Source organism: Asterias amurensis, chromosome 7 (assembly GCF_032118995.1).
Source record: "Asterias amurensis chromosome 7, ASM3211899v1".
In the NCBI taxonomy this organism is placed as follows: domain Eukaryota; kingdom Metazoa; phylum Echinodermata; class Asteroidea; order Forcipulatida; family Asteriidae; genus Asterias; species Asterias amurensis.
In genome coordinates, this window is record NC_092654.1 from 23229651 (window position 1) to 23242192 (window position 12542).

At 37.8% G+C, this 12542-nt stretch overlaps 1 protein-coding gene across 1 annotated transcript; it reads right to left on the reverse strand.

The window, feature by feature from the left end:
* Positions 1–109: 109 nt before the first annotated feature.
* Positions 110–11635, reverse strand: LOC139939749 (actin-related protein 6-like). Its single transcript, XM_071935848.1, has 9 exons — positions 11556–11635; positions 8892–9009; positions 7868–8060; positions 7389–7524; positions 6606–6761; positions 5931–6042; positions 4463–4586; positions 3370–3508; positions 110–2928 (listed from the first exon to the last, which is right to left on the reverse strand). The coding sequence occupies exons 1-9, from the start codon at positions 11627–11629 to the stop codon at positions 2799–2801; spliced, it is 1182 nt and encodes a 393-aa protein (XP_071791949.1). The 5' UTR covers positions 11630–11635; the 3' UTR covers positions 110–2798.
* Positions 11636–12542: the final 907 nt, after the last annotated feature.

A 12542-nucleotide genomic window follows, 5' to 3' on the forward strand; every position in this document is an offset into this window, starting at 1 on the left:
CAAAATAAAAAATTTCACTGTACCAAGCATTTTTATTAATGAAAAGGTCACATTTCCCAGTTGGTGGGCAAACCATTTGAGTAGAAGTGACAAACAACGCAAATACAAATTTGTAACTCTAAAAGGTTGAAGGGCCCAATTTAATCAAGCTATTTGCATAAAAGGGTGCTAAGTAGCAAGTACAGTTCCTGCTAAGCAAACTCTAGTCAAAAACTTTTCTTTTTACTAGTGCAGACTTGTGTAATAGTTAGAAACAGTATAAAGGTAAATGTATAGCTATGTAAAACGTTTCTCAAACCAGAGGAAACAATTTGATAATCTTATGCGTTTATCAATTGATCAATTTGTACAAATATTCCCTAGACAATCTTTAGTCAAAGTTATTACCTATTCAGCTGTTTATATATATAATAAGAAAATAAACAATGTAAATAATATTTTATGAATGCAGATTATTATTGAGCAAAGTAGCAATCAAAAGTCCCTGGTACACTAGCCTTAACTCAAGGCCTTTGAGGCTCTGGAAGGAGTGTAGCCACAAAGTGCCTGGAACCAGAGACTACATGCCTGAGTGACAAAGCCACGAGTCTTTTCCTACGTGTCTTGACGTAGTGGCGCTATATAAATGCCCTGTATGTATGTATGTGTCAGGAATTTTTTTCTTTATGTCTACATTTTTGCTACCCTTCTGGTGTCGAAAATTTGCAAACCAAGTATGCAATGTTGTCAGCCTTTATTTACCTCTTAAGTATTGTGATTGGTCAACCTTTCAGCATTTTACATATTTGTATCAAAATTATGAATAAGTTACATTTGAATCTTTATGAATCATGCAACCATGAAAACACGCACAATCAAGTTGGAAAAGGCTATGTGGCTTCACCAGTCGCACGTGCACATATGTAGTCTCCGCTACACAGGTTTGTAGCCATGAAAGCCTTGAGGAGAGGCTACTGGTACACTCAAGGCGTATCAGCATCGATGTATTCACGTAAACCCTCATATAAGAGGACAATGTAGTAGATGCATGAACTGAATTTTGTAAAGTGTGTAATGTAAATCTATTTACTAGTTTGTAAAATCAAATAAATTTAATTGTAAATAGTAATTATGATTAAAGACTTAAGTGGGAGACTGTAGACTTGTTCTTTTTTATAACACCCCCCCCCCCCCAAATAAGTGTATGTGTAAAAATTAAAAAATGCAAAACAACTCTAAGTTATGTCTTTATAAAAAAAAGAGTTGAAAGCCGATCCTAATTTCATAGGATGATAGCTCTGGTTATAAACGACTTCTGCGCTTCCGATCTCCATTCCCGCTTACATTTTGAAAAAATGTTCACGTTTGTACATCTACATTTATATAGGATTAAAACAATCAGACAGTTCATCTATGCTAAGCATATAAGCATTAAGTACATTTTTGCTTAGCGCAACACCATTACAAACTGTCTTGAGATGAAAGAGTTAAAGACAGTAAAGCAAATGCTCTGTACAAAAACCATGCCACCTGTTATCAGATGAGTTGAATGTACTCGGTTTTGAAAATTAAATAAATAAACATACACAGTTCAATTTACCAAATGAATACTTTTTAATGCCAGAAAAAATGTACACACTGTTTGTCACGAATCACTTAATAAAAATACAAATTAGGATTATGAAGTACCTTGCATAGACATTGTCGCGATAGTTACAACCAAATGTTTTCCTTTACACAAAGTTTAGTCTTAAAAATAGCTGGCCATGTTGGACTGCAACAATGGTAATGGTACTGAATTGTGTACTAAGAGGACCAGCCTTCGTGTCTGCTTCCAAACTTTTTCCAAACTTTGCCTTAGTCTCCGGGCTCCACTGCACTAAATGTACACACCTCCAAACTGATGACGGAGCTCAAACCGATGTTTTGGAAAAGACCCTTTTATTTTGATAGTTTAGTGAATATGTTGATGGGTTAAAACAATATCTTCCTGTTGGTGCCAGGCATCGTAATGCAGCTGTTCACAACTCACGGGATCATTCCAACAGATGGTGATGTACTCTTTAGTGATTTCATTACTGACCAACTAATATTTTATTAAAAATTGTTCTGTATAAAAATTGTATAAAAGTTTGGCTCAAATTGAAAGCCATGGCAAAATGATCCCCAACACTAACCACATACTTTCCAAGTTGGCAACCATCGACCTAGGCAGCACCTTATTTCAGACAGTGCAATGTCGAATTATACTCCGTGAACAAACCCAAGCCCATCTGGCTTGGAAACTTGGGACCAAGCTGAGGCCAGCCTGAATTAACATCTGACGCCTCACTTTGAAGCTCATGAATTATGCAGATACCAGCCAGATGAGATCCTGACAAATTAACCTTTGCCCTCACATTCATTTCACTCAGAGATTTGCAGTCAATTCACATGCATATGTACACATACATGTATTACATAGTGAGTAAAACAACACTACATGATGTACACAACATTATGCACACATACGCTGCATGCAGGCGGTCGAAAGTACAGCTGACACACTGCATCACCTCGAACAAATCAAACACAGATATGTAATGGTTACGTCACTGCACGTCTATCCAATGAAATCATTGTACCAAATGAAATCATTTGGCCGGTAAGACCAGGGGCTATCTTTCTTCTTGTGGATAAACAGAGGGAACCAGTCTAGTAGCGACCAAGCTGAGGCCTTACAACCATCATGGCCATATTTTACCTCCGGAGGGCGCTTCACATACAGGAACGCTTACAGTCAGGATCTTCTGAATGACAGTCACAACTCTTAAACTCCCTCAGACGTCAAATCTTTCCCAGCAGACACTGTGACCGTGTTCATTGTACTCCTCTCTTGTCACCATAAGTTTAGAGAAGTTTTTAGACTTGCTGAGTAATTTGCCGCCCTCCCATGCATCTGTGATTGGACTGGAATGAGATGATAAAACAATCATTAGAAAGCTGTTTCAAAACTTTACTAGAAAGTTCTTTAATGTAAACAAATTATATGAGCATGGGGGCAACTTTATGGTTACAAACACAACATTGAATATGTGTATTAAAACCCTGTTTTTTTCTAACAATAACTACAATATTAGTTTAATAAGTCACGAATTACATTCAGAAAACGATTTTGATCTCTTGGGTGTGTTAAACTCTAGTGAACAACGCAAAAATAAAGCAGCATAAACCTGGAACAAACATAAACCAGGTTAAACCTGGGCAACATAATTAAGCCTGGTTAAAACAAAATGCTGCGAGGACACTTTTAGTGATGCACACACAGTTGGCACCGTACTCCCACTGTGACACATCAGGAAATAAATACCATGTTCCACCAGCCCTCACTTATAATTAGAAGAGACTTACTGATCTGGTTTAGTGACGCTGACTTCGTACTGAGCGGGTGCCATGGATCGGACATCACTTTCTACTCTCTCCTTGTAACCAGGGAACATTGCATTGCCGCCGGTTAGTAAGATGTTCTTAAACAGGTGCGGCCTCATGTCTGAAAAAGCATTGTCAACAAAAGATAAATTATTATAAAAAATGAAAGTGAATGTTCTTCTCCATATTACCACCTGATTGGGTAAGATTTTGAAGTTTGCACGGTGTTGAAAGTGGTAAATTATTTTTAGAAATAAATTTGTTTCAAGATTAATAATGCTCTAACTTGACAAAATAATTAAAATACAAAATTCAATAAGCCTATATACAAATATTCTAAAAATTAACATTTCTCAAAAACTCCCATAACAGAAATAAAACATAAAATGGCATAGAAAAATACAGTGTCAATATAATACACTAAGATTAAAAGAAGAAAAAAAATCAATCAATAAAAAAAAAGGAAAAGAAACCAGAAATTAACCATATTAGGACAGCAACAACAAACACACGAGAACAAATCAACAATTAAATGAGACTACAAATTTCCCCTATCCCTTAAAAACAGAAACTAATACTATTATTATTATTATTATTATTATTATTATTGATATTATTTATTCCGCCATTTCACAAAGTACATTAACAATACATGTATTTTTTATAAAATTTTATTTATAGGAAGAAAAAAAAATCAACATATAGAACAGAACTACATGTAGGCATACAGGCTAAATAATGGCAACTAAAGCACTGGTCCTGAATGAAGATGACTGACATAAGGTTTGGCTACGACAAGAAACATGTGAAGAATAAAAGAGATGATGGTAGATTGGATAAGGCTAGTAACTGGGCTGGGAGAGGGAACAGCAGGGAATTAGGAACAGAGACAACCCATTTCAAGCTGTCCAGGATTAACAAAAGAGTACTTAAACACTGTGACCCGAATGTCTGTCAAGCCAAAAATTACCATTCCCTTTGTACAAGACATAATTCAACTGAAATCCCCGAAAAGGATACTGTTTGGACAGTACCCGGAACATGAATAAGAAAGCGCCCTCTATGGACAGCCTACCTGCTGGGCAGTTATTAATGACGTGAACGATAGCCTCCGACAAACCCTGTTCCTGTATACTGATATCAGACGGATGAAACAGGATTTCTGGAACAGCAAATCTTTCATTGTTCATTCGGACGGTCTGAAAAAGACAACAAATAACTCAATTAACTCGATAACTTGATTCTCTACAGTTACGCAGAAGATGATAAAATAATGACAATATTTAAAGTATACTGATCAGTGATCACAAAATGTCTCTGTCTGATCGAGTAAGGAATTCGCAAGGAACAGGTTGCAAAAATGTCAACTTTGTGGCAATCTGTTTTAGGAATATATATGCTAAGCATATAGGCCTAGATGGGTACAGGAATCCTGATCAATATTCACTATTCTAAACCCTAGTGGGATTTGAACAAGGATTCACATAAATTAAACCAAAGGTAAAGTACAACCATGCAACCTGCAGGGCCAAATGACTTAGATTTATTACTATCATTAATCTGGTTTATTTATTAACTGCACTGGCAGCCAAGCAGGCAGAAAAGAACATTTACAAGTAAAAATAGTTCATATATGTAACTAAAAAAATACTGTTTTTCGTTCAGTAAAAGAGTATTGCTTATCAACATTCTGCTATAAAGCACAAATGAGCAAGACACCAGTCACAGATGTTCATGTGACATTGTACTTTGTCTGGTCAACATACTCTGGTAAGAATAATTTAGATGTGCTTAGCTACTCTTTGTGCTTAAGCAGCTCAATGAATTTGGGCCCTTGTCCCAAGCAGTTAACTGTTAGAACGCAAAATCCTCAAAGCGCTTTACAAACATAGACTTATAAAAATGGCAATAAGACATATAATTCAAAACAAGCCAGATAAACCATTGAAAAGACAGTAATAACAATTATAATTAATGAATAAAGATTTTAACGAGACAAGAATTAAAAAGTTAATACAAACATATAACTGAACACTAGGGATAAACAACAAAACCACCTGCAGCCAAAACTGGCCAAGCAAATCATATGAAAATAGAGCAGTCAATAAAATATAAAACATTGGTGGTACACAATAAAAAGGAACACGAAAGGAGGGGGGAGGGGTTATCAGCACATGTACTCAAAGGTACTCAATATCTGGCAAACAAAGTAATCAATATTACAAATATAAAAATGGTAGGTACACAATAAACAGGCCTGTAGGTACATGAAAGCCACGAGGGTTATCAATTCTGTTGGTGCCCTTTTCACGTAGACTTCAAGACTATCAAATAAAAGTGCCCTTTGCAAAAGAAAAATGGCCATCTCCAGATGAAAGTCCAGACCTGATTAAAAGAACATTAAAAGAAGGAGGGGAAAAGTTACCAGCATATATGCACTCTCAGCCAAAGATCCTCAACATTTGGCCAAAATCATAATCAGTATTTAAGATAAAAGTTGTCAATGTACAACAAAAAGGAAAAGTACAGCGATTAACTCTCACCTGTTCATGTGTCTTGACTTTGGTATTACTGTCTTTTAGGTAGCCTCTCTTGGTATGGGAGAAATCCGGCAAGATGTAATCCCTGACGATTGAGTTATCTCCGCCTCTCAATCTAAAACCAGTTAAACAATTTCATGTTTATCAACCAAAAGCGATTTAGTTTTAACTCTCAGTGAACAGACATTTATATTGTGCCCATTTCATAAAATGTACACAAACGCATAACAAAATAATTAGACAATGATTAAAAGCTAACCCTTGGTAAAAGCAAGGAAATACCACAATCCCCCACACAAGACCCTTACAAGACTTTCCAGACAGTAGAAAGGCATTAGCATAAAGACAGCAGATACAACAGTAAAAATGCATTGACATAAAGACAGTAGATACAACAGTAGAAATGCATTGACATAAAAATGCATTGACATCAAGACAAAAGATACAACAGTAAAATTGCATTGACATAAAGACAGTAGATAGATACCACAGTAAAATTGCATTGACATAAAAATGCATTGACATAAAGACAGTAGATACAAAAATGTACTTAGGAGAGAAACAATAAAAGCACATTTAGTTAAAAGTTTGTGGTTCAAAATTTTAAGTATGAGATCTGTGAAAAATCCTCAACGAACACAATCAGAAAGAAAGTAATTTTTGTTTGCCACAACTCACTTTGCAGTCTTCATATCTCCATAAAAGTTCTGCGACACAAAGCATACGTCCTCCTTGACTTGGTTCATAACATAAGTTTCGTCCATAACGTGTAGTTGACGATATGAAATGATTTCCTTCAAGTGGTTGGTCAGAACCTTTCCCCCGATGTTCATCCTTTGGAGAAAAAAATAATGCGTTAAGAAACAGAATTAGCACAGACCTTTAACACAGCCTGCCACAAAACTATAGACGATCCAAAAGTGGTTAGTGAAAAAATTCAGATGGACTGCCGAATCTTTGCGTGAAAAGTTTTATTAACACTTATACATTTTGCCCACAACAAGATTGCCTCACACTATATCGAAGTTGGCTGCAGTCAAATTTGGCCTTAGCTTGTTTTTTTAACACTACCTCTACAGCAGGGGATTCAATCCGCCAGCAATCGGCGGCTGGGTCTGGGTCAAGTGCCTTATTTTTTAATTTGGACCCTGCAATCCTTTTGAAACCTGTAAACACGGGTGCTTGCAATGTGAACAGAAACACTGGGGTTAACCCCTACACTTCCACAAAAAGTGTTCTAGGTTGTTTTACGTGCACTATACCTCACCTCTTGCTTAATGTCCCAACCGAGGGACAAAGCAATTGTGGTTAAGTATCTTAAGGACATTACCACCACGACAGAGACTTGAACCCACACTCTGCTGATCAGAAACACTACACCTTGAGTCCGTGCTCTGAACCGCTTAGCCGCAACACGTCACAGGGAAATCAATCTTAGTGGGGTATCAAGCAGTGATTTACCTTCTTATTGCACTGCCTACTTTCTTGCCATTGTAGTATGGGGCTAAGTGAGTGAAGGAGTAGCCACTGTCTACAAGAAGACAACAAAGCTCTTCAGGTTTATCCTGCCGGTTCTTATAAGCGCTTAGAGTACCAGCTGTGAAAGGAAAAAAGGTGACTCATAAGTTATATTATTTGGTATTACCATTACATTGATGTGTGTAAGCACTGTATTCTCAGTATTTTGACATGATGGTGATGATTTTCTTTACATTATCATTTAAATTTTTTATGACGATTTGGGGTTAAACAAAGACAGTTTTACTAGAGCAAGATTTGAACCATCGACCTCCGGATTAATGTGCATGTGCTCTACCAACTGAGCTATCTAGCCCTTATCACACCCAAGTTTACAATACAACAAGGGAAGCGCCAGTCAGGGGGATTCATTTGGGTTTTTTTGTGGGGGGAAGGGAGGGCAAGGAGAGGTTGAGATTTACCATTTGTTCTGAGTATAGCTTTGAAGTTATATTCTTCAAAGAAGATCTCATTCAGGGCTTCTTGGATGGATGAGAAATCAAAGTACGGCTCAGCAAACACCACGTTGGTTTCCTCACACTCCAGGTTCAAAGCATCTTTGCCGAATGTGTGCTCCCAAACTTGGCGCTGAACGTCCCAGTTGACTAAATAGCCCTAAAAAAATATATATCCAAACCAGTTCACTTTAGAGTTAAATTTATAAGTGTACATGTATATAAACTAGTTACAACATTAAGTTGACATTATATATGGTCAAAAAAGTTTTGTAGTTGGTACCGGCCTACAACAAAAATTACGCTAGTGGAATTTTTCACAAGGAACATTGTGAAACAATCTGTTGTTTGTTGTCCGACATTCCTTGGTAAAGGAGTGTCACCTTGCAAATGTTTGCGCTACTGTTTAAAAAAGTGTGTCAGGCTAACAATCTGAACTGGAACGCACTGTGTTTAACAAATGTAAGCGAAACATCATTATTTTTCTGGTAGTAGTAATGATTAAGAAAGAAAATGTGATTGTTCAGTGGTACGCAGCCAGTTTCCTAATTGTGATGATTTTGGTACTCTTGGTCAGATGCTCATATCGTTCTGACAATCCTTTTGTTGAATACTGTGTTAAGATGGTCTGGGGTCGTCCATGAGTGTCAGGGTTATCATGTTTCCTTGAGTTTGTGTTTATGTACCTTTTATTGTCAATATAATTTATTTTGATCTTCTCCACTTTTAGAGGTTTTGTTAAAATAAATAAACAAATAAAGTAAATATATTTGTACTCTTGTCGCGTGGAGTAATGGTAAAATCAATACCTGGTGTTGTGTAAAAACTCTGCAGAGTGACATAAGAAGTAAAGATCAGCGCTTGTAAAACTTATAACAAGGAATCTAGGTTTTTGGGGGATCGAGTAAAAAGGGCTCCAGTGGGGCTAGATGTGAACTTCATTCCAGAGTGATATTCCGGAGCCCAGACCTTATATAGTTTAAAATCTTACCTTCTGGAAGGGTAAGACGTAAAAGATACCAGACAGATCTTTGCAGTCATCAATTTGTGATCCAATGTATGTCTTCCGTCTTTCATTCTTAGCTTTCATGATGCAATTTGGAACCAACCTGTCCAAGGGAAAAAACAAAATTTGTTAATGTAAAATAAACATTTATATTTATTCTAGATGGGGTTGTAAATTTTTACCTAAATATGTAATTGAACATGTGACTGCTTTTCAACTGCTTTAGGCCCGGTTCATAGGACTACTTCCAGCGAATGCCATGGCATTATGAGTGAACGGCGTGCAATGCAAATGGACAGCGCGCACACGCACTGCAACATTGTAACACCCCTTTCACAGAATGGTTTAGCCCAACAACAAAATAATGCTTTAGCAAAGCGATGCGACAGGTTCAAAATATCAACCTGGGAATTCGCTCCAAGATCTGGTAAGTTTTTGTCCATTTTTCTTTGAAATATTTCCTAAATGGTGTTTTGAGTATTATGGCAGGCTGCATTAGACATTGCGGATTACGTTCGTACCCTCAGAATTTGTGTCATGATTTTTGAAAGTGGTAAAAATGGGGCAAATCTGGTGACTAGCTGTCGAAATTTTACGTGTTGGACCAGATTAACCGTTGCGGCTCGAACCGAACTCGTAACCCTCCGGCCTGGCGGCCGTCGGGAGGAGGGTTACGTTATCGCAACTACTGAGGCACCTGACATGCCATCTGCAACTGCATCTGCATCTGTTATTTAGTGTTAAATATTAAGTACTGTAGACTTGTAGTGTAGTGTAATAAAACTCCTGGTTGTGGCTATCCCGTCTTAACTCTTAGTCTTACTCTTAGTCTTAGTCTTTAGTCTTAGCCGAGTTGTCCAACTCCAAACCGTTGAGTTTTCTCAACCGTCGAGTTATCCAAAATGGTCCGACGGATGAGTTGACATGACATGCATGATCCCTGTGTTCTTGCTTTATTTATGATGGTTTATGTTAGAATAGCAGTGAATAGCACACGAATATGAGGGCAGCATGATCAAACCACATGACATTTCACCACAGTCTAGTCTAGATAGAGTTTAGACCATAGAGGAGAGCTATATTTTTATATAGACCCAGTAACTGGGGCGCTGTACTCCTTTTCAACAATTTTTGACTTTATCTGTCGTACTAGCGCCCCAGGGAATGGCACAGAATTTTAACGAATACCCAGTTTTTCGCGACACCCAGCCACAAAAAATGCCTCAAAATGACAAAAAGACCAAACAAACTAGCTCAAAAATCGCCTACTCTATTCTCGATACGTCTAGGATGTAACATCAGGCATTTAATTGTACTCACGATCATTTTTTAAACTCCAAATCGATGATTTTTAACTCCGCATCGTGGAGCGATTGACAAGTCTGCGATTTTCGGATGTGTATGGTAACGAAACATGGCGTCGCGTTGTGGGTGGATGTCCATCAACGGCTGTTTAATGCTACACTTGTTACAGGCGTTGCAGCGAATGCTATACATTGTACACGGGGATGGGTACAGGCGCTGCAGCTAGCGAGTGCCCACGTGCGTTCAATCATGGGCAACGTAACTTATACGGTGCCGGGTTGTTGGAAAAATATCAGAAAGGGGGTGAAAGGTTCTCAGAAAGGGAATATTGTCTGAAAGAGGGGATTTTTCTGGTCATCGCCCCCCCCCCCCAAAAAAGGGGGAAAAATATGATAAATAAATAAAAACCGCTGTACTTCATCTAGGCCTACGATTTTTGTGCATGGTTAAATTGCTTCTTGTAATGTTTAGTGCTGCCAGTGTCACTGTAGAATTTTTATTTATTTATTTATCATCTTTTTTCCCCCTTTTTTTTTCCCCTTTTTTTTTGGGGGGGGGGCGATGACCAGAAAAATCCAGACCAGCAGACTTCATCCAGAACCATCCAGCTTCATCCAGCAGACTTCAGACCAGAAAAATCCCCTCTTTCAGACAATATTCCCTTTCTGAGAACTTTTCACCCCCTTTCTGATAATTTTCCAACAACCCGGCACCGTGTAAGTTACGTTGCCCATGATTGAACGCACGTGGGCACTCGCTAGCTGCAGCGCCTGTACCCATCCCCGTGTACAATGTATAGCATTCGCTGCAACGCCTGTAACAAGTGTAGCATTAAACAGCCGTTGATGGACATCCACCCACAACGCGACGCCATGTTTCGTTACCATACACATCCGAAAATCGCAGACTTGTCAATCGCTCCACGATGCGGAGTTAAAAATCATCGATTTGGAGTTTAAAAAATGATCGTGAGTACAATTAAATGCCTGATGTTACATCCTAGACGTATCGAGAATAGAGTAGGCGATTTTTGAGCTAGTTTGTTTGGTCTTTTTGTCATTTTGAGGCATTTTTTGTGGCTGGGTGTCGCGAAAAACTGGGTATTCGTTAAAATTCTGTGCCATTCCCTGGGGCGCTAGTACGACAGATAAAGTCAAAAATTGTTGAAAAGGAGTACAGCGCCCCAGTTACTGGGTCTAATTTTTATATAGCTCTATGGTTTAGACCCAATGAATATCAAGGACTGTTTTTAAGCTCGGGTGAACAAATTTGCCAAAAACAAGTCATTCAAATGATTCTTTATTACAACACAAACAAGTTCAATGCAAAAACGAAATAATTTACCTTGGCTTTTCGTCAGAATTCAGGCCAATCTTGACCTGATAAGCGCCATTGTCGATGACTATGGTCGTCGCCATTTTGGCTTTAATGACAGAGCAGTAGAGGGCGCTCTTTGTCTTGCGCGGCATGCAAACTAAATTCTCCCCGCCGAAAATGATGAACACAAAACTTAGATTAGAATACTACTCGTAACACTCAGGCAAAATATCGTTGCAAACCTGGGAAGATTTCCATAAAAACATGATTTTCACAAGGAACCTTTTTAGCTTAAACCATGGAGCAATAAAGTATGTTTTTTTAAGTTTTTTAAATGTTTTTCGGGCCTGAATGGGGAAAGCACGTTCAGCAAAGATCCTCACTAGGGTATTTTAAAAACGGCAAACTGCATGCCAGGCATTTGTTTTTCGGGAGCCTGAACAGGGGAAATCATGTGTTTTATAAAGATCCCATTGTGGGTATCTTTCAAAACGGATTTCTGTTTTTTTTTTTTTTTTTTGGGGGGGGGGGGGTGCCTGAATAGTCATTTTCGTTACAGCACACTGGATTTAATTACTCAACAATGTCCTCCACTACAAATTGAAAATTTATTTTTGTGCAGGTTTTTCCTACATTTTAACACTTGGTTAACTGGTTTAAAACAATTTTGAAATCTCTATTTAATTTCAACCTCACTTCAGACTGTACCAAAAGAATCTCTTCGCTGTGACTATAATGCCTGGTACGCTTTGTTGATTTGTTTAGTTAGCCTGTAATCCATTTTCCCTACTAAGTTACAAAAACACCCTTTCATCATTCCTTTGGCTGAAACAAATAATATTAATGAGAAGCTTTGTCTCTATAGCTACAATCAACCAAACTCTATGTGTGTACTTCTCTGACCATCAATCAACCTGTTATGAATTATTTTCATCGAACATGACAATCGAAAAATAAAGAAATTGTCTACAAAGCAATTAATAGTTTGACATTGAGTCAAAATGAGGCATTTAT

Excerpts from the sequence above, each read along its gene's own strand:
- LOC139939749 (XM_071935848.1), bottom strand. The coding sequence starts at position 11,629 with ATGGCGACGACCATAGTCATCGACAATGGCGCTTATCAGGTCAAGATT. Across the intron at positions 8,061-8,891 it reads ACGTCTTACCCTTCCAGAAG|GGCTATTTAGTCAACTGGGA; the intron begins GTAAGATTTTAA and ends ATATTTTTTTAG. Across the intron at positions 6,043-6,605 it reads GGAGATATGAAGACTGCAAA|ATTGAGAGGCGGAGATAACT; the intron begins GTGAGTTGTGGC and ends AACTGGTTTTAG.